Source organism: Penicillium psychrosexuale (genome assembly GCF_028828465.1).
Source record: "Penicillium psychrosexuale strain IBT 29551 chromosome Unknown utg000003l, whole genome shotgun sequence".
NCBI classification, from domain to species: Eukaryota; Fungi; Ascomycota; class Eurotiomycetes; order Eurotiales; family Aspergillaceae; genus Penicillium; species Penicillium psychrosexuale.
This window is the reverse complement of record NW_026643188.1, coordinates 2,584,966-2,605,773: the sequence shown is the minus strand read 5'-3', so window position 1 is coordinate 2,605,773 and position 20,808 is coordinate 2,584,966. Positions and strand designations below refer to the sequence as shown.

The 20,808-nt window shown below is 46.3% G+C and overlaps 10 protein-coding genes across 10 annotated transcripts; 6 read left to right on the top strand and 4 right to left on the bottom strand.

Moving 5' to 3' along the window:
• Positions 1-807: 807 nt before the first annotated feature.
• Positions 808-2,223, top strand: N7518_004916 (uncharacterized protein; the record flags this gene model as incomplete). Its single annotated transcript, XM_057185843.1, has 3 exons — positions 808-971; positions 1,030-1,267; positions 1,315-2,223. 3 exons carry the CDS (start codon positions 808-810, stop codon positions 2,221-2,223), a joined length of 1,311 nt encoding a protein of 436 aa, XP_057042613.1.
• Positions 2,224-3,761: 1,538 nt separating this feature from the next.
• Positions 3,762-4,217, top strand: N7518_004915 (uncharacterized protein; the record flags this gene model as incomplete). Its single annotated transcript, XM_057185842.1, has 2 exons — positions 3,762-3,914; positions 3,984-4,217. The coding sequence occupies 2 exons, from the start codon at positions 3,762-3,764 to the stop codon at positions 4,215-4,217; spliced, it is 387 nt and encodes a 128-aa protein (XP_057042612.1).
• Positions 4,218-5,116: 899 nt separating this feature from the next.
• Positions 5,117-7,163, bottom strand: N7518_004914 (uncharacterized protein; the record flags this gene model as incomplete). The annotated part of the gene is made up of 8 exons (XM_057185841.1): positions 5,117-5,396; positions 5,454-5,700; positions 5,756-5,912; positions 5,965-6,214; positions 6,266-6,656; positions 6,709-6,836; positions 6,901-6,956; positions 7,020-7,163. 8 exons carry the CDS (start codon positions 7,161-7,163, stop codon positions 5,117-5,119), a joined length of 1,653 nt encoding a protein of 550 aa, XP_057042611.1.
• A 417-nt stretch (positions 7,164-7,580) lies between these two features.
• On the top strand, positions 7,581-8,924 carry N7518_004913 (alpha/beta hydrolase; the record flags this gene model as incomplete). The annotated part of the gene is made up of 5 exons (XM_057185840.1): positions 7,581-7,809; positions 7,862-7,987; positions 8,050-8,204; positions 8,262-8,556; positions 8,623-8,924. The coding sequence occupies 5 exons, from the start codon at positions 7,581-7,583 to the stop codon at positions 8,922-8,924; spliced, it is 1,107 nt and encodes a 368-aa protein (XP_057042610.1).
• Positions 8,925-10,062: 1,138 nt separating this feature from the next.
• N7518_004912 (uncharacterized protein) lies at positions 10,063-10,466 on the bottom strand (the record flags this gene model as incomplete). The annotated part of the gene is made up of 3 exons (XM_057185839.1): positions 10,063-10,134; positions 10,197-10,283; positions 10,347-10,466. 3 exons carry the CDS (start codon positions 10,464-10,466, stop codon positions 10,063-10,065), a joined length of 279 nt encoding a protein of 92 aa, XP_057042609.1.
• Positions 10,467-11,978: 1,512 nt separating this feature from the next.
• N7518_004911 (DUF3632 domain-containing protein) lies at positions 11,979-13,031 on the bottom strand (the record flags this gene model as incomplete). Its single annotated transcript, XM_057185838.1, has 1 exon — positions 11,979-13,031. One exon carries the CDS (start codon positions 13,029-13,031, stop codon positions 11,979-11,981), a length of 1,053 nt encoding a protein of 350 aa, XP_057042608.1.
• Positions 13,032-15,243: 2,212 nt separating this feature from the next.
• On the top strand, positions 15,244-16,173 carry N7518_004910 (fungal specific transcription factor domain-containing protein; the record flags this gene model as incomplete). Its single annotated transcript, XM_057185837.1, has 1 exon — positions 15,244-16,173. The coding sequence occupies one exon, from the start codon at positions 15,244-15,246 to the stop codon at positions 16,171-16,173; it is 930 nt and encodes a 309-aa protein (XP_057042607.1).
• A 231-nt stretch (positions 16,174-16,404) lies between these two features.
• Positions 16,405-16,884, top strand: N7518_004909 (transcriptional regulator family TF; the record flags this gene model as incomplete). Its single annotated transcript, XM_057185836.1, has 1 exon — positions 16,405-16,884. The coding sequence occupies one exon, from the start codon at positions 16,405-16,407 to the stop codon at positions 16,882-16,884; it is 480 nt and encodes a 159-aa protein (XP_057042606.1).
• Positions 16,885-17,133: 249 nt separating this feature from the next.
• On the bottom strand, positions 17,134-19,037 carry gpi16 (GPI-anchored transamidase subunit GPI16; the record flags this gene model as incomplete). The annotated part of the gene is made up of 3 exons (XM_057185835.1): positions 17,134-18,164; positions 18,218-18,612; positions 18,667-19,037. 3 exons carry the CDS (start codon positions 19,035-19,037, stop codon positions 17,134-17,136), a joined length of 1,797 nt encoding a protein of 598 aa, XP_057042605.1.
• A 330-nt stretch (positions 19,038-19,367) lies between these two features.
• Positions 19,368-20,388, top strand: N7518_004907 (LUC7 domain-containing protein; the record flags this gene model as incomplete). The annotated part of the gene is made up of 3 exons (XM_057185834.1): positions 19,368-19,410; positions 19,496-19,827; positions 19,903-20,388. 3 exons carry the CDS (start codon positions 19,368-19,370, stop codon positions 20,386-20,388), a joined length of 861 nt encoding a protein of 286 aa, XP_057042604.1.
• Between the last annotated feature and the right edge of the window lie 420 nt (positions 20,389-20,808).

The following is a 20,808-nucleotide window of genomic DNA, read 5'->3' as shown; positions in this document are numbered from 1 at the left end:
CACAAGCTGGGGAGTGACGGGGAGACCGCCGTCTTGCGACAAGAGGTGGCTCTTTGAGGGGTAGCAGATGGCTATAAGGGCCGCATGCTCTGACGTGATTGAGCAATGGATCACATCCATGAATATTCAATATCTCTCCAGATCGGGGTGATATAATGGCCACAGAGTACATCAACGGAAATTCTTAGGGGTTAGCACATAGTCACTAGTCACATAGCGCATTGAGCGAAGTGATTGTGCGTTGAATTATTCGGCAAATGCGATGTTAAATTGGTGATATAATTCATAAGGTCAAAGACGACAAAAAGGGTTCGATTGAATCATAGTTGATCTCGATTGCTCATATAGAACGGAGATTGTCAATGTGTAGGGGCTTTTACCCCGGATGTGGATGTGATTGGTCTAGTCTCGCGTCAACTGACACTAAATACGAGCATGCAGCCAAGAATTGTCCGAGAACAAAGTCCTGCGAGAGAATAATAGAGGCACAAAGTTAGATCACGGAGCCCTAGAGGAAGGCGATATATATTCCGGGAGCGGAAGTAATATTCAATACGGTTAAGTACAACATACTTCGTAGATGTCGGGAAGATCAGAAATTCGGAGGTCCCCGACGAGCACATAAAAAACCCATAACAGCCAACCAAATCGGTAGGGCTCGGCTACCCAGTGCCGGTCGAAGAAGTTGACTAATGGAAACCCCGGTTTCCCCACAGTGGAGTGTTGGAGGGAAAAGGGTTCTTCTTCCTTATAACTGTAAGGTCATAGCTGTTGCTCTTTGCTACATAATGGCACATATATATCGAAATGCGTTCAAAAGAGAAGATACATGGCGCCCAACCACATTTACCATCGGGCAACTTGGCACTTGACAATGAACGCCAAAACGAACAACCGAAAAAGAGAGTCAACGGGGGCCTTGATGCATGGTTAAATGTTCTTGCGGGCTTCTGTGTCTTTGTGAACTCTTGGTTGGTTTACACTGTTGTCACACGTACTGTGCTTCTATCAAGCTAATATTGTTTCCAGGGGCCTACTGACGACCTATGGCTCTTTTCAAGAATATTACCAAACAGAACTTCTGCGAAATGAGACACCATCCACGATCTCATGGGTGGGCAGTATCCAGGCCACGCTAATCCCAATGGTTGGTCTTGCTACGGGGCCATTAGTTGATGTTGGATACTTGCGTCCTCTAATTATATCCGGAAGTTTCTTGACTGTATTCGGAATGATGATGACCAGTCTCGCCACTTCGTACTATCAGGTACATCCGAAATCTAACATTGGGAGAAGATTTTCTAACAAGAACAGGTGTTACTCGCGCAAGGATTTTGCGTCGGAATGGGAGGCGGTATTTCCTACATCCCAGCCCTCGTCGTAATATCCACCAGTTTCACCACAAAACGCCCCATCGCCATCGGCTGCGCATCAATTGGGTCTAGCGTGGGAGCCGTCATTTTCCCAGTCATGTTCCGCCAACTGCAGCCCAGAGTCGGATTCGCATGGGCAGTTCGCAGCATTGGCTTCATCAGCCTATTTCTTGCTGTTGTAGCATGTCTGATTTTGTGTCGGCAACCAGGCCAGAGAGCCCATGCAAGAAGTCTTATCGACTGGAGTGCCTTCCGTGAGCCCTCATTTATGATGTTCTCGCTGTCGCTCACGTGTGTCATGCTCGCATACTACGTGCCCATTTTCTACATCGCCTCCTATGCCCGCACGGTGGTGCATACCACTACCGATTTTAGCTTTTATATGGTTGCTATTGTCAATGGCACGTCCGTTATCGGTCGTGTCGTTCCATATCTGCTTGTCGCATATATCAAACCTATTGGGATACTGATATTCTCCGTGATCGCGTCGGCGATTGCTATGTTCACTTGGATTGCAGCTACCGATATGGCTGGGTTTATTGTCTGGGCATGCTACTGGGGAGCTCTCAGTGGTGTTTTGGTCACGGCGCCGACTTCCATTGTGGCACATCCGATTTTCTGTCCGGATTCAAGCTTTTTGGGGACTCGTTTGGGCATGATGTGGGGGATATCGTCTTTCGGGGCGCTTGCTGGAACTCCAATTGCAGGTGCTTTGGTCAATCTCGATACCTCGGAGTTTTTGCATGCTCAGGTCTTTGCGGGTTGTATGATGGTTGGCGCTGTCTTGTTGCAGGTTTGGCCAACTTTCAGGGTGGTTCGGTATGATCTGGAGCATCCTCGCAAAAAATGAGCAATCCACTGAAAACTGGAGGGCAACATTGGCTTTCTAAATTCATATAAGTTGAATAAAATGATTCAAGTCCAAAATAATAGATTAATAGATCCGCTAGCCACATCAGTAGTATATTCTGCGGCTAATTCTTTACCCCTCTACTCCATTTTCAGTACCGCCTTCCTAATTTGGTTGAGAACCTGCACCCGATTAGGAAGGCGGTACTGACAATTCAGGCAGGATCGGGGGGAGGTTGCGAGCGAACGACAATTCCCAAAAAGAATTGTCAGCTCCCACTAATGAGAGGGTTATGCCCCAGTGGCATACTTAGTCGCCGGTAGTCCCCCAAAGGCCTGTGTCGGCTTCCAGGTGTGCTTCATTTAGGTCTCGCTATTCCATAAAAGCAACTGCACGATTGGCTCGTGTGTACTAGGAATGGAACACCCTGAGATCCTCCTCCCTTGGTTTCTGAGTAGAATGTCCACGATTTCCACTCTTCCGTTGCCGGCCGCGGCGGTATTCCAAAAAGATTGTCCCGGGTATTCATATCAAGACAAGATAGGATATGGGTGCTCTCGGATTGGAATAGCAGATTGGAGACAATCTTCTTTCCATGAGGCGGGTATTGGCTCTCGCCATGAAGATTGGCCCGTTCTCCCTCCAAGTATACTTTGACAAAAAGCAACACGAGTAGGCTCTCTCCTGTCAACCGAGGTATCGCATCGTCAATATTTCGATGGTTGAATCGTTTGAACGTGCGTAGTGAGATGATTCTATCAAATCTTCCTAAAGGAGAATGTCATCAGTAAGAATTATAAGAATAAGAAAGAGAAAGAGAAGACAAACATGAAGTAGGTTATTCATATATAGTTCCGAAACCTATAACGTGGACATCGGGAGAGCTTCTTCCACGGCTCGTTTCCTCAAGCGCCAACAATGTTTATAACTTCTTCGTTAAATGTCAGTGAATACATGCTAGAACCCACGTATATATATGCCATGCATGCACCATATACACATGGAAAGAAATTAAAATGTAATTGATGAGAATATCAAGGTTCGGGCACTACTACTGCCATAAGTCATCTATATATACAGCTTCTTAGGTACAAAGAAACAAAGGGGCGAAGAATACCTGGCAAACTAAGCTATTTGGGAAAGCAAGTTTGACAATATGTAAGTATTCGATATACGTAGTTACTTCAATGGTAAACCAATCACGGAGAGTGATATGTACTCATCATGACTTCATGCGGGGTTGTGGCGAGGATTAGGTCAAGGCTATGGAACGTATATAAATCCAAGTAAAAAAATTCCACTTCATCTCAAATCCACCAGCTAAACAAATTCAATCACAAGGATTGCACAAGGATTGCAGCCACAATTGAACCGAATTTCCTTAACACATACATCGTGAGTATACAAACTTCTAGATACAACGCCGACTTATACCAACCACTTCTCTCATTATTTTATCACTTCGTTTGAATCGCTTCTCGCCAAGATCGATTACGCTAATGACCTCATATGCAGGTCAAAATATTCACAATATCAAAATGGGCAGCGATAGTACCCCCAACCGCCCAACGACTGCGGTCGCCGGTGGCAGCAGTGCCGAGCCCACTCCCGCGAACGATGTCGGAGGTGGAAAAGGATGGGGCGACAGGCTCTGGTTAGGTGGCAAGAATGAGGGATTGGGCCATGCAGATGTACGTGGTCGAGTGTTGTCGGGACAGCTTCACAGCATACGCTAACTAACCCTAATTCTCATATCACAGGCTATCAATCCCAAATCAACAATGGGTGACTTCCTTTCTTTGAGTGATCAGAAGACGCGAGCGCAAAATAAGTTTATCGAGCGTGAGAACATGCTTGAGTCCAATGCCCTACCTATGAATGCCGAAGGAGAGCCAACTTGTGTTACCGAAGACCATAGTTTCATGAACCATAAGGCCGGTGCCCCTGATACTTATCCTGGATGGAGTACAGTTAAGAATATTTTTGGCAAGTGAGTTCCCTTGTTTCTTGACAAATTTACATGATTATTTCTGGCCAAATCAACCTGTTTCACAGGGGATAAGATGGTCCAATGGATTATCTCTCCCAGGGATATGAAGGAATGTATATATCTACTAAGTATACTGTCGCCTCTAAATTTCTATGCTATTAGTAGCTCACTCTGGCAAACCGTCTCAAAAGTGTAAAGATGTAATATATAAATAATTCTTGTGATATTATAACAACCACCTTGATCATGCCTGGTAACTCTGAAAAGCAACATGAACTTCTCAATTTCTAGTGAGCCCTCCACTTTGACTCATTGACTTTCATATTGTTTATCTCGTGTCTAGAATCTTGATTTCAATTTGGATGAGGTTAACGAGTAAACAAGCGCCTATCTCGGAGGCGAAAGATTGGGGGCTGCTCCGATTGGCGGCATTCAACTGTGGGGATAGGCGGCATAGCTTGTGATTGGCGCCCGTGATTCTAAGTTCGGCTGAATTGAAATGATAGAGGCATGGCACTGGGGAAGGTGGATACCAAGAGTAGTATATACCTATCTCGCAAATTCTGGGCTTGCCACAAGTGCCACCATTGTATTTATGGCAATCTCTAGAGTATCGAAATGATTAAATTGGAATTGAACAAAGAAAAGGTCTATGTTGGTCCAAATGCTAGGGTGTACGTATGGTATATATTTCAGTCTGTTGGTATTATTTGCAACTTGTCGAGAGGGGTATATAAAAATGAAGACGTAAGTAGTGGACGAATGAATGAACGGAGGCTTATAGATGCTAAAATCTGGAGGAGTCAAACATCTACTTAAACGTGTGATGTAAGGAAAACGGCTGTTAGAATAATAGTCGGAAGTAGATTGATTATATAGGCTATTTAATTGCATAGACAACTTCTATGCTTCACTGTGTTTGCCATAGTCAGCAATCTGTATAACATGCTGCCCGTTTCCTTCAACTGGAACTCCTTCGACGAATCCTGGGTCTACTGGATCAAGAGAGTCACTCTTCCTGAAGCAAAGATAAAACGCACATCCCGCCACGAAGCCCACAATTGCAAGAGATCCATACATCCAAGGAAGATACGGATCTTGTGACACTGGGCTTAGACCGATGCAGATCGCCGCCGCAATGCCGATCATGAGCCAGAAAAGTGCAGAGATAAAAGATCGAAGGCTGAAATAAGTTGTGGTTAGTTTGAGTAAGATAGTATTATGTGGGCAGTTGACTCACGTTTTCGGAGCATGGGTGAAGGCAAGCTCCAATCCAGTAACAATAACAAAGGCCTCGGAGAATGCGACCAAGATATATGCCGGGGCTTGAATCCACACGTGTATGCTGTTTGCTGGGGACTTATAAATGTAATGCTGTAGCACACTGGCGTAGACCATGGAGATTGAGACAAGAAGGAAACCGGCGAAGATTCGACGGACTGGGCTGAAGTTGATCTTAAACTTGCGAAAGACTGGATAGACGCCCACTAGAGATATATTGGTTAGCAGAAGTTTTTTTTGGTATCATCATTCAATACTCACAGTCAAGAAGCGGGATAAAAATACACAAGGCGATCGGGTCAAGGTTTTGCAGGAGATCGTTCGGCGTTCCATGCAATGCCATTTGTCCAGCTTGTGAGATAAGATTGTTCCAAATCTGGACCCAGCAAACAAAATAGAATGGGAAGAATATAAACATCTATAATATGTGTAAGCATAACTCAGTATTGAGGTATCGGATCCCAACTTACTCTGCAGCTTCTAAAGCCTCGACGGACGTCTGAGACGTACTGATCCGTGTAGCGCGGTGAAGATGCAAATGGATACTTGCTCAAATGTCCTGAGGCCTCTAGGGCTGATGGCTTCGCGTTTTCAAAATTCTTCTCCTGTCGAGCAATGTTCAAGACCTTGCATGCATCAATAATAGCAGACCCCTGAGGAGGAATCTTAACATATCGCTTCTGGCCGGACAAGAAGACGATAGCCGAGAGAACAATTGCACTGGAAGAAATTAGCAGGTGCGTAATACAAATGTGTCTCATCCCAACTTACATCAATGGGATCAAATATGCAAGCCAGAAAGAGTTCTTCGCCTCAACATTGACTGTAATCAAGGGGGAGAGGGCGCCAACATTGACAACCCAGTAGAACCACATGAAAAGTCGCTGCACGGTCATTTCAGGATCAACAACCACACGCTCGCCTGATTTGAGTACCTTTAACACCGGCTCTACATTTTGGTATTGCTCGGCGCACATGGGAGTCACATTGGCCTTGATTCCACCTGTTCCTAGGCCAATGATGACCATCGCAGCAACCAAGCCTCCAAAACCAGCATCACTCTTAAAGCCAGCCGGTGTCGCGGTCGCAACCAAGACGATCAACCCGACTATGTAGATTCCCAGAGAGATTGTGATGGCTTTGAATTTGCCGACATATTGATCTGGTGGACTATTAATAACAATGATGCAAGATCTCAAGGGGAGATGTATTACCTGCAACAATCGCGCCAATGATGGTGGAGGCATAAGCCCAAAATTTAAAGAAGTTTCCAAGAGCCGATGCGGTTGCTTGTCCTTTGCCTAGTGCGCCAGGGAGATCTGAACCAGGATCATAGGGGTTACTAGATAAAAACGGACTTAGACATTGTTCCCAAAAGATCGACTCATCTGGAAAAGACAGCTTACTTGATATAATTTTGCATAGGACCGCTGAGGCCAAAATAAGTAAACCGTTCGCCAAGCTAGTATGTCCATGTTAGCGGATGAGCTAGGGCAATCAACACGTGGGCGGTGGAGCAACTTACCTCGACGACAAGGATTAATAGTGCGACACGTGGGAATTTGTCAGGAACACGGCGGAGTCCAGCATGGAGACTAGTAGGAGACTGGTCAACTTTGTCCAGTTCCTCTGAATAGTCTCTTCGGTTATCGACTGAGACAGAGTCCATATCGGCTGAACAATGTAAATAATATAGAACAGTATGTGAACCAATGTGTAAGAGACAAAATATTAACTCTTCTCTACCCTATACCAAATCAGAGGAACGGCGTTTCAATTTAACCAACTCGGTCAGTGGAAGGATCGATATCGGGAACGAATCCGGGGTGTACGGCCCACATTGGACCCGCAGATAGGAATGCCCCCACCCCGATGCCTATCGCTTAGATCGGAGCTGACAATACGGCCGATGCCGCCAACCAGAGCCCGCCATTATATCCCAAGGCATATCGAAGGGTAAGTGACTAAATTTATCAACACTGTCAAATTATTTTTGATTCATTTTAATCGTTCATTTAAGATTGACCGTTTACCATCTTTTCAATTTCTCTTTATTGCCAACCTACTCATTGGTTCACACATAGCAATGGCTAGTACACAAACGTCAGTCGTGGTAGGTACACCGACATCGGTCGTGGTAGAAGGGACGAAGGGGCGCTTGTCTATACCAGACAAGCTCTTGGGTGGATTGGATCCTGAATGGGTAGAACTATGGGAAAAGCACGGCAGCTCCATGGTGAGAGCCGACGAGCTATCTCTTGAGGAATATCGGAAAAGTCCCGCCACGTATAGCTTCACCTACCCAACATGCCCTGGTAAGACAGAGTCTTGATTAAATCGTCTTAACAAGCACTAAATGTGCTCAAGGTCCGTCCGTTTTCCGTGTTGAGGACATAGAGATCCCAGTCTCTCAACCAGCTGGAAAGATCATGATCAGGGTATATACGCCAAAAGGACCTGGTCCATTCCCCGTTCATTTGAACTTCCATGGAGGTACGCAACTTACCCTTACGCTCTCTAACGTGGATTTGCTAACCCTTGTTCATTGACTCCAGGTGGATGGGTCCTTGGCAATCTCAACTCCGAAGCTGCTTGGTGCCGGCACATGTGTAACAAAGCGCAAATTAAAGTGATTGATGTGGACTACCGACTGGCTCCGGAATTTCCCTATCCTACCAGCATCTACGACTCATGGGATGCTGTGAAATGGGTAAATACAAAAACAATACCATTTGATTTTTGCTTCGCTAACACGATTTCTGGACAGACAATAACCAATGCCTCTAGGCTCAATGTTGATCCCTCGAGTGTTTCTATCGGAGGTCTCTCGGCTGGAGGTCAAATGACTGCAGTAATGGCGCATCTCGCCCGTGACGAGGGCATTGAGTTAAAACTTCAGTTAATGATAGTTCCGGCGACAGATATGCGCTACTGTCTAAGAACCCGGGAGCTGAATGAGTTTACTTGTCCCTACGAAAGTGTCTTGCTATTCCATGATTCTCCTTGGGGACCACTAAGCAGAGAGCAATGGTTCCTGAAGTATTGGCTTGGCGACGATGACGGTAAGCCTTTTCTTTCTCTATTCCCCTCTTGCAACTCTCTTCCTACATTTACTCATTCTTTTCTAGCCACCCAAGAAAGAATCTTGACAAAAGAGTGGATATGCACACCTGTCCTTGCTCCTTCATTCAAAGGCCTTGCAAAAGCACACATCATCACAGCAGAATTTGATCTTGAGCGTGATGAAGGAGAGTACTATGGTCAGCTTATGCAAGAGGCTGGAAATGACGTCACAATGAAGAGATACCCCGGCGTGCCACATGCATTCGGGCACTTCAATCACCCCGAAAGGGGACTCTCACAAAGCTTTGTGTATATCGAAGACACTAGTCAGATGCTTCGGCAAGTGCACTACGGCAAGAGCGAATAGTAATGGGGAGTATGTACCAAAAAACAGAAACAAAAGATTATTTTGCTCAAGCTCTAAGTTCCCTCGAATTGAGCATGATGCCATGTTATATTGGTCTGTAGTAAATCTTTCTTTCTCTCTTTTTTTCTTTTTGCATGGTTTTGCATGGTTTTGCCTATAGGATATACCGACTTTTTCTAGAAAGTCCCGATTTTTTCCTCCCTACATTCTAAGCTCCATGCACACTGATATCAATAAAAGAATGTTATCACAACCTTAACTTTTACTTCCCGAGGTCGGCCCGGGCAATGCGGGGACAAGGTTATCCGCACGATAACTTAAAATTTCATTTCGTGTTAGTTACGGAACTAACGTATTCGGTAAACGAGCTGCGCATGCAACCGAGCTGCGCACCCCAAAACACATAGTAAAAGCGATAAATTACAACATGATATTGCAACAACGGTGGTCAATATAAACTTTATCCTGTAGCCCATCACTCTCCATATGATATCTGATCACTCTAGGGAGTTTTGAGAAATTTGATATAATAGTGATTGAGATATATATATTTCCTATAGTTCAGTGATGTAATTTTCAATACCGCAATGATGCAACTTTCTGATTTATTTGAAATTGAGATATATTGCTAAACATGCTTATCGATGAGAAAACAATAAATTATTCCTCTGAACTACAACAGTTCGAGGTTCCGGGGTAGGGACCCATGCGGAGATTCAAAGCCAGGTCTAGGCTGGGTACGGATTCGTATTTTGGTCTAGTGGTAAAATTAACTTTGCGAGAGGTCGGGGTAAACGAAATCTACAGCTGGCCAACAACCTTGAAAACTGTCAGAAATGCTACTGCTACTCGTAATATTGCTCAATAGAATAGGCAGTCAATAGGCAGCATTTTGATAAAAGTAGAGCTAGCTGGATACCGAACGAGTGTGGTGATAACAAGAACTGTAAACAAAGAGAAACACTTGGAATGTACGAATACATCACCCCAATACAGACAGAATCCACTGCTTGTTCCAAGCCCTCCTTGACGTAAGATCATTGGCATTGAGAGGCACGAACCATCCCAGGCCTATGATGAGCTAGGGAATAGTCAAAACAGCCAAGGATTCTGCTTCTTGCGGAACTGTATAATTGGTTCAAACTGGGGTCTGGCAGTCAACCGTCTTGTGGTGCTCATCGTATTCACAGTGGTGGCGATCAGACTTGCACTGTAGATGAAGGTTGAACGATAAGAACAGATAAATTGGCCTGGAATCGAACCGGAATTTACCTTCTTGTTGGCAGCCGAACCGCAATTGACTACGTGGTCCTTTCCACCCTTTCGGTATGTGCACGTGTTGTGTTTCAAGCTGCATTCCTGTAGAGTGGTTTAGAAAGGTCAGTGTTATCTCTATATAGACATCTCATAAGAAGAACTTACTCCTCCGAATTTACTAAGCTGTACGTCTCGGGCAACAAGATCATCCGACTCGGTCGCGATGGGGTTGGCAACCGCGCCCATTGCGGCGAAGAGGACAATGGCAATGCTGGTGATCTGCATGGTGGAATATTGATCTTGTAGAAGATTGCGGTATAGTAGTTGAGATAGAAATGGTGTTGATGAGATTGATACTTTACAGATTGGAGCGCCGTGAAGGTGTCTTATATAGACAATGCCGGATACTTCCTGCAATATTTGACAAATACCATCCTCGAATTCGATGCAGTCATCATTGGGGCCGCGGTCAAAAGGTCGTCCAAGCTATCCAATGAAAGATATGTCTCATGTATCCAAAAAACCCAACTTTATTAGTTGATATGATCTCTTAGGTGGAGTAGCCGAGTTGTTGGTAATTGTACCACTTTGGGGCGTGATAGCCCGCGCAGAAGGATCGAGGCAACCAATCCGATAGCAAAATATTTAAGATCTGGATGGCCTTACACTCTCGGTGATGTTGGAAGGAGGAATGATGACCTTCAGATCCCCGAATAGATGAGTATGTCGTCCATACGGGGTATAGAATAGGCAATGCTATCATTGGCTCAATTCTAACGGTACTACTGATCTGCCCCATCGGTCGACCCGCAAACCTGCATACACAGCCTTGTGGCCTGCTACAAGGCTGGGGTGAAAGTCCGACGAACTAGGGCGATCAATTCCATTCATGCGCCAAGTCTTTTGTGGTCCGGCCCGACCCGGATCTGATTCTCGCCTAGGGCTGAAATAATTTTGGGGTCACAATCTAAATAGTATATATAGTCATCAAAAGTCCTTTGAAATCGAAAGGCCAAAATTGACAATGTTGTGATTATGAAGACTAGTTCTTAGCTTCGTATAGTATATAGTCTCAAAAATCATTGAAGTGGAGATGGACTCGTTATTTTGCTGTACCTACGGAGGAACTACAGACGGACTAAGACCTCAAGGCTCCAGTATTATGTTTTGGTACTTAGGGTAATTGCCTAACGGGGTAAAGAAAAGTCGGCCAATGGCCTTGTATCTCTTCTATGTCTCAGGCTCGCTGGAGTGGATTGATTATCATCTGGTTAGTCGGCAAATGAAACTTGAGGACCTTGGGATTGACAAAAAAACAGAATTTGACGCTATGGAGTAGAAACGGCTAGCTTTCCATCCGTGTTGGATAGCGAGCGCTGAATCGCCCCCATCCAAAACCGCCACTATTTTGCGTCCCTAGATGATGGTACTTTCTATCAGACCGGAGAATCCAATAACCCGAAAATACACGATATTCTTAGTCATATATATTGTAACCTTGGAACTAATTAACTAGTTATTTAGATAGTCACTGAGTACGCCCAAATTCAACCGAGTAGAGGCATAACTCAAGGATATGTGGATAGAACTATTGTGGACGTGGAATTTAGATATGAAAGGCATTCTATTTCGCCACCGCTTCATTCTAAAAGACAGAGCAGATGTAGATTTGATAAATGAAAGGAGCAGAGAGAGTGACATTTAATTTGAAGACCCAAAGAGGCCGAGAAAGAAGAGAGGAAGGGGGAATGTCTACATAGAATTTTCGAGTTTTCCTTCGAAACTTCATCCAAGTCTTTACGACTCTGGCTCTTCAACGCGTGCAAGGGGCTTTAAGCACGAAAGATGCTTATCCTGATGCAGGGCATCGCCACCATTCTTATAAACCCTGAGAATCTCAGCATCCCTTTGTTTGATTGTATTGATCATACACTGGATGCCATCAGTGGCAAGCTCCTCCAGGGCTTTCTCATTGGCCTCCTTGGCTACTTCCTGAATCTCATGAAGTCGCTTCAGCCAGAACATGTATCTCCATGGCGAGAATCCAGCAGGTGATCGCTGTCCGAGCTCCGATTCAAGGAAATCCTCACCACCCTTACTAATGTGGCTAGGGCAGTCGTTCCAATACATTTCTGATAGCAAAAGAAGGTTGTGGCTTGCTATTTTCAGCCAAGCAACAGCAGCTGGTAATAGATGAAAGGCCTCAAGCTGCTTGGTACCTCGATTGACATCTTCCTCGTTTGACTCTTCACCACTGCGAAGTACTTGAGGGCTTTCAAAGAGAGTGCGGAAGATTAGAAGAGCAATTTGGCACAGCCTATCCTTAGAGACACGAGTAGATGCAAGTTTAGCCAGGAATGTTGCAAAGTTGAGACGGTGTGTTCCCGACATAGAAGCACCGTGATTGACCCAGAAATTGGTCATATCGCCAACCAAGAAGGGGAGATCGTTCCACAGTGTGCCGTCGACGGTTCTTGCGATATCAATCCCATAGTCTCCGCGCGCAGGTCTAATCAACGGCCCCATCCCTTGAATGCGGAGGATATCGAGGACTATTCCCTCATGTTCAGGTGCGTCGGAGGAGATGTTTCGGCCAAGCTCGTAGTACATATACCACAGGGAATGAATGTGGCCTTCAAGGGAGTCTACACCATCTCCAATATCGCAGTATCGGCTGGTAACGACCCAGGTCCGGTTACTGAAGGCCATGTCTCGAACCTCTTTAAATTCACCCCGAGCGACACACTGGCGTGTACCTTCCTGATCTCTGCGAGCATGGTCGATCGTTGCGGTAGAAGGTGTGTCTCTAGGCAGCAGAGAGCTCAGCAGAGAATCACGGAGGTGGTCCATTTTGGAAGGCTGACAATGTTGAATGATGATTCAATTAGAATTCAGGTAAGAGAAAGAAGACAGTGGGGAAGTGAAAGAGTTGATATGGTGGAACCAGACAGGGACTTTAATCGCTGTAAGGGTAAACTTGAACGAGGGGACAGAGGGATTTCTCTCCCAGGGTGGGAACCCTCCTGGATCCCTACTAGGCAGCAACGTAGGTTCTGACAGGCTGACAGCCCAATATCTGAATTTGGACTCGTGTATGCGCTGATAGGCTGAACCATTTTCTGTGTTGGCTGTCGATCAGCCGTAGCCAAGACAGAAGTACATGTCGATCATACAGCCATCCAGCAGGTACTACGTGACAGATCACAAACCCTGCGTTGCTGCGAGTAAGACTGGAAACTCGCAAGGCTGAGCTGTACATGAAGAGAGCGTGATAAGATGGCCTACATACATTAGCATTATTTCAATGTTACGTTCAATGCGACCAACTGAATGCTTGGTTTTAGAGCCGCTCTGGATCGTCATGAGGGCTAGCGAACACCTTTTAGCTGTCGGCGGGCCCAACGGCACTCGCGCATACATGGCACCATATATACAGTGCTAGCTACATTGGGTAAATAAATTGGGCATAATCATCATCATCAAGTTATCACCAGAAGTGCTCCGTATTCCGTATCCCGATCTACAGTTAATTCAAACCCTCCAGGCCGTTGTTTGATAAAAGCGTCAAGCCTATGAATGTTATCACCAAAAAGACAGCCCATCAATGTAGCAATTAGTTAGTAGCGAGAGAAAAGTGAAGGAAGCGTATCAATCCAACAGTTCAAGAATGCGTCCTCGGAAAGTGCAGTCGCCAAACCTAGCGAAGGACTGTAATGCAACTTCCTAGAGGGATAGAGCCCTGGAGGGCCTTTCAGCACGTGCATTTCCTAATAGTCCGGGTGGCCCCAGGTTGTGACCCTGAAATTATTTCGACTTGGAATGATGGCTTATTTTCTGCGGAGTAGGCGAGGATGATCTGTTGGGGCCAAAATGCAGCCCTGTAGGGATCACACTGTATATGTACAAAGTACGAGTACCAACACTTTCCATTCTATTGGCTCCTCTCACACGCTATGTTTCTGTCCTCATTTATTTCACAGTACTAGTTCGTAGATGGAATTGGTAGATGAGGGGGACCTCTAGAGTCTACCTGGTGTTAGTTAGGGTGTGTCTGTGCTGCGCGCTCAGAACTTTCCCTCGGGCCAGTTCGGAACTGGCCGTCCCGGTTAAAAAGGTCTGGGATCCATTTTCACGGCGGCTTTTTCTCGAAAAGGGCAATTAAATCAATATTTGAGAATAGAAAAACCAAGTCGTTGAGACTGCATTCAAACAGCCAATTTGACTTCGAGTTAAGCTAATGGCAAAACCCTACAAAATGGGCTGCAGTAGTAGACCCGGGAAGCTGACTCCGAGAATAGTTGTACCGATAGTTAAAAAGAGCACAAGCAATGTGTGGAGATTTGAAAGTATTAGTGCAAGATTTGTATTCAGTATAATCATATTTATATGGAAACTCGAATAGACCTTTAGTGATAATAAATCACATTAATCCAAGAACCTTGGAACCCAGATATAGTCACGTGGAATGTGGGGCTGGGATTTGACTGTGTGGACATCGTATCTCTTAAACCCTCGTTTAGCCACTAATCTACTATGTGCTCATGACAACTTTCTCAATGAAAGGATGTCAGGCAGAGCTCGTAGGTACATGAGTAAGCGGAACCGCGCTTGTGATTCCTGTCGCTCTAGGAAGGCAGCTTGTCGCATTGATCGAGCACCTCCCTGTTATCTTTGTACACTTCATGGGAAAGAATGCACGTTTCTACAACCGACCTCAAGGCCACGCCAGCCTTTCTCCGAAGCGATCAGCTCACATATACCCCAGCAAACTGAGATAAACCCACGCTCAGATCTGCGTGCGGTTTCACCAGTTGGTGACTCAGTCCACTACGATATCTTGATGCCGATTGATGATCATGGGGTAAATCATTCGGTTGCTGCACCTGAAGGGTTTCATGATTTCTTTAATGGAGCCGGAGTATCGTTATCGGGTGACTTTGGAGATGGCACATGGCCGACTGGATTTAGTCCAGGGAGCTTTATTTACCCATCCCCTGGGCTTCCAGGGACTGACCATTCGGAAGCCGGAGCTTCATCGAATGCAAACTGCCTTCCATTGCTTATGCAGGAGAATGGCTCATCCATTTGCCTTGATACGCAGGGTATAATCACACCACAATTGCTCGGCAGTAGTGGTGACATGGACCCTTTTCTGATTGGTCGTTATCAATACGACACATCTGGGGCTTCTCATTTCAAAAATCTCAGTATTCACTCTGTCTCTTCAGGGCCCGAGCCAACTCAATTTTTACTGTCAAAGCCCTCAATATTTGCTGCCAGCAGAGAAGAAAACGGATGCGAGAACGTTTCGACCCTTGAATTGAGGCAGGAACTCGAGTCCTTGGTCCCGGCAGATATCGGTCTCAGACTTATTAACTTATTTGAGAGAATCATCGCACCGGATTACCCGATACTTGGTTTACCAGGCCAATTAAACCCCAGCACCAGCCCGCCATACCTCCTTGCGAGTGTATACCTAATAGTCGAGCCCTTCACTAAATTTGACGAAAGACTATGCATTGATCTCGCGTATGATAAGCCATCAGGTGTGGCACTATACGAGATTATCAACAAAGCGCTTCCATATGAGATCCACGCACCGAAGCTTTGTGTTGTGCAGACAATGCTTCTTTTGGCCATTCGACCTTATCCAAACCCAATTGTATTGGATAGTGGCTTCAGATGGTCCCAGCTCGCCACCCTTGTTGCTTGCGCTCATACCCTTGGACTACATTTAGATTCAAAGTCATGGCGAATACCTCCATGGCAAATTGCGCAGCGACGTCGTTTGTCGTATTTCATTTATTCGACAGACAAATGGCTTGCATTGAGCCTTGGTCGGCCACCTTTACTGCATTATGATAACTGGCTCGTGACATGTCTTAGTCAAGAGGATCAACCTGACAGTGGACTTGACCCTCTAGCCTGGATGAATATCATGAAGCGAGCGGAACTCGACGCTCTACTTGATCGTGTTCTAGCGCAATTATAGTAAGGCAATCCCCGTGTCCGTTGTCCACTGTCTCGCCGTTATCCGCAACTCACTAATATTAGTTCTCCTCGTGCCATTAATACCATGTGTACTGATTACCACAAGACCGTCGCATTAACCGGTCCACTGCTTGAAAGTCTCTTCTCTTGGCACAGACCGGTATCTGTACCATTGACCGATGTCAGATCATTAAATCAAGGCAGACCAATCGGACTAGGAAGAACACTCGAGATGAACTACCATTATATTCATCTGAGTATTTCCCGCGCTATTTTGAGGCCGTTTCTGCAGCCAACCGTTGAAAATTTGAATGAGACCGAATATATAATGGCGCGTGAGCAGGCTCGGAACCGGGCAGAAAACTGCATTTTGGCGGCAGCGGAGTTCATTCACGAGCTGCGTCCGGAAGACTTCGAGGTTTTATGGCCGGCCTGGAGTGCGACTGCATTCTCGTCCATCTGTTTCCAAATTCTGAATATGGCTGCCACCTCCGTTGATAGGAACGAGGCAGACAAATGGGTCACTTGTCTGAACAAAGTGCGCCGGGATATGCGTCTGAAGGCTGATGTTTTGCCTTGCCTCCATCTTGGCCTTCTGCGGATTGATTCCATATTTTGGAAGGGAGTTGACAGTGTGTTGCATTTGGAGGAGCATGTCCAACAAGCGTTCGCGTCGGGCTCAAGCATTGGTCGAGCCGGTCCAACCAAGTGACCACGTGTTGCATTAATATGTACTACCAGATTCCGAATAATGAGGTCAGAGGCAGTTTTGTGTGAACAACCTCCTAGGTGCATCGATTGTGAAGAAATTAGTGACAGCGGAAATTTCCGGCCTCAATATCACAGGTCTTCAGGTTCTGTGAAGAAGAGCAATATATAACTAATTTTAGGCTTTTACAGGTCATTTAGGAGCTTTGAAACCGCTAAATATTGTAACTGTGATTATTTATTCAAATGTGAACTAATCCACTTTGGTATCCTTGCCGCGGAGTCGATCACGGATGGCCACCAAGTTCCCCAGTATCCGGCCTTTGAGGGTCTGGGCTCCGAGGGCGGCAGCCTCATCTAGAGAGACAACTCGTCGAACCAGGATGTTGAAGATAGTTCCGAAAGCAAGTGCAATAACAGTACTAGTAAGAATGATCACATTGTATGGCATGCTGAAATCTGGGGTTGGAAGTTGAAGCAGCAGACTCGTTGAACGAATGTAGATCGGCACATTATGGGCCGTATCCAAGATCCGAATTACTGCAGGTGCAACGTTGAACCCTCGATTAGCATCAGGCGGGTACTCGGTGTACCGAAGAATGGCTTTCTCGAAATCGTAAGTCAGCGTGACAGTTGATGCGGCGGGGACAGACAGCGCCAGTTCTAATTGTGTTCCGCGCTCGCGATCAATAGCAGGCCGGTAGTACGTTTCTTTGACGATTTCAGAGGCTGGGACCTCGCGCAGGACTCCATCGTGTCCTGTGATTGTTGCGTGCAAAGTGTGTATATATGGTCGCAGGAACCACGGAAGAGATTCGAAGTAGATAAAGTCAACTGCGCTGGTGTTGGATGGATTGCCAAAGATAATGCGCATTCCACCGCGCTCCTGGCCGTGGCCAACGATAGTTCGCTCCGCATGCAAAACAGGCTCGTCCAATGGAACTTCAGTGTTAGCTGGCTGCTGCGGGATCGAAAGATCAAAGGGAACCGAGGGCGCCAATTTGAAACAGCGTGTAAAGCCATCATCCTTCTTGATTTCATTGGCCTCCTCGGATATGAAGACACCCCGTTCGTGAGGCACTCGAAGGCAGACACTCTGGTCGCTAGACCCATCGAAATCTGTTAGAGGACAAACACCATTTAGGCTTCGCCCAAAAATTTCCGCAAGACTCCATGCCTTGTCGCTTGTCTTCTCCACCGGATAGCAGGTATCGTCTGAATTATAGGGCTTGGAAGTGTCGCAAACCAGCTGCTCATTAGGCACAGGCCGAGGAATTGGGTTCGCTAGATCCATGTTAGCAATCTTGAGGCAGAGTATGCCGGTGAAAAGTACGCACAACGAGAGCGCTTGGAGCGATCAATATCCAAGACCATGTCCACGGTTTGCTCGATCTGAACCACACATTCTCCATCTGAAGAACAGACTGGCTGGATATCGACGGACATACTCTGCCACGCGGCATCGAACAGCTTGTGCCCATCAAATAGTGAAGAGATTCCAGCCTTGCCTTTGCAAGGAAGCAGCTTCAAGAAAGGAGTCAAATTCTCTGTGCAAACTACCTCTCCAGGAAGCGTTCCATGCAAAAGGTGCAGCTGATCAGCAGCTGAGTGATCCCCAGCCGGTTCAAAAGAAACCACAGGTCGAGTGGTCCGGGTCGAGTCCACGAAGTTCAGTGAGGCGCAGAATAGACCAGATAGGGACTGTGTCAGGGTGATCCATTTGGCAAAAGCCCTAGTTAATCAGCATTGTGTGTCTTTCATAACATATTTCGAGTGAGGAGCATACTCTTCATCATCCGGGGCATCAATCCACGCCCAAAGCTCGACGCCAGTGCCTCCTTCTTTACTGCCGTTCCATGGTCGTGTGCCCCAGCTTTCAGCGTCCCATCTGCCGGTGGTGAAGCGGAGGTGTAGTTCTTTTGTGTGGGCGTGTTGGAGAATCTGACCAAGCGCGCGAGGCAAATATCTAAAATGCTGTTGGTCGAATGATTGTTGCGACGTATTACTTCGGAAGTTAAAAGAAGCTAGCAAGGAGGACTGCGGGAGAGGTTGAAGGAGGAGGTGCTCATGATAGTCCGATGACGCAAAGGCAGAGGAGCTCCATAATGAGAGAATAAGCGCGACGAAAGGAAGTGAGAATAGTGAAAGGACCGTCATGACTTCATGCTTGCCGGAGCTCGGTCTTCGTCCATGCGGTTGTCACTGGTCAATTGGCAGGGGGTCTCGGCGAAGCGATGAGCCTATATTGACTATGGCCCCAGAAAATCAGACCTCAGTAATCGCCAAGTCAATATAAAAGCTCCACATCGAAAGAAAGATCAAAGCCAAACGCCAAAATCCCCGAGATGCTGTTGACAGCGGAGCCTCACCGCCTTCCTTGGCGCCAAAAGCATCCAAAGCAAAAGACTTCGTCGTTTGCCGCCAATCAGCCCGTTGACACAATTTCGTCTTTCATTTCCTTTCCAGCTTAGTGCAGACACCGTCAGCATGGCAGCAGAACAGAGAAAGCTGCTTGAGCAGCTCATGGGAGGTATGTTGCTCCTTTTGTGACTCTCAAAATTTCCGAGCTCCCAACAAGTCTCTTTAAGTTGAGCTAACATTGCTTCTGTCTATAGCTGATCAGCTCACTGGAACTGGCACACAGGGTCGCAATTCCCAGCTCGCAATCACAGACAGCAAAGTTTGCCGTTCTTACATTGTTGGCACCTGCCCGCACGACCTGTTCACAAACACCAAGCAAGATCTCGGAATTTGCCCCAAGGTCCATAGTGAAGGCTTGAAGACAGAATATGACACTGCGCCTACCTCAGAGAAGGCGAAATGGGGGTTCGAATTCGATTACTTGCGCGACATGCAGAAGTACATTGACGACTGTGACCGCCGAATCGACACTGCGCAGCGCCGACTGGAAAAGACGCCGGATGAGATTCGGCAGACGAACGACCTGGTATGTCTAACTTTACTTCAATCTTCAATCTCCAATGAGATGGACTCCGTTGGAGTTCACTAACTTCTTATATAGCTTAAACAAATTGCCGACCTCTCCAACACCATCAACTCCGGTCTCCAAGAAGTCTCGATTCTCGGCGAAACAGGCTCTGTCGCACTAGCACTCAGTGAAATGCACAAAGTCCGCACCTCCAAGCACCAGAAGGAGAGTCTGGAGCGCGATCTCAAGAACCTTCAAGATACCTCTGGGCCATCTGGCCACCAGAAGCTACAAGTATGTGACGTTTGCGGTGCTTACTTGTCTCGTCTTGACAACGATCGCCGGTTGGCGGATCACTTTTTCGGAAAAATGCACATGGGGTACTCAGACATGCGCAAGAACTGCAAGAAGCTGAGCATCGAGCTGAAGGGCCGGGCTCCACCAATTCGTCACCATGAAGAAGATGATAACCCTTACACCTCTGGTGGTCGTCCCGGTGCTGGTCGGGGTCCTCGATATGGCGGTGGTGGTGGTGGCGGCGGCGGTGGATATCGGCGCCGCGGAGGTGGAAGATGGTGAAGGATGGTGAAGGATGGTGATTTTCGTTGACTTCACTTCGTTCTTGAAAGCTTGGGCTCTGGACCCGTTGCATAGCGCAGGCGTTTTTACTTATTATCTCGTGTATGATGCTCAAACGACGGTTAGGGAGGTCATAGGATAAGTGCTCAATATCCATTTCATTTTTCATTCTTCTGCTTCTTGTCGATATCTCACAACACTGAAAGATGTACAAGAAATCGTGTATAATATATTATCTTTCCACCTGGTAGGATGGAATATCTCAATCTGTGTCATAATAGAGAAATAATACATATCACTAGTGATAGAATGGAACTTAGTGACTACAAATGCAGAACTTTACCAGAGCATGATTACAATCTGCCTACAATAAACCCAGGGCTAAACAAGCCGTATAAGATACTAACTAGAATCGGTTCC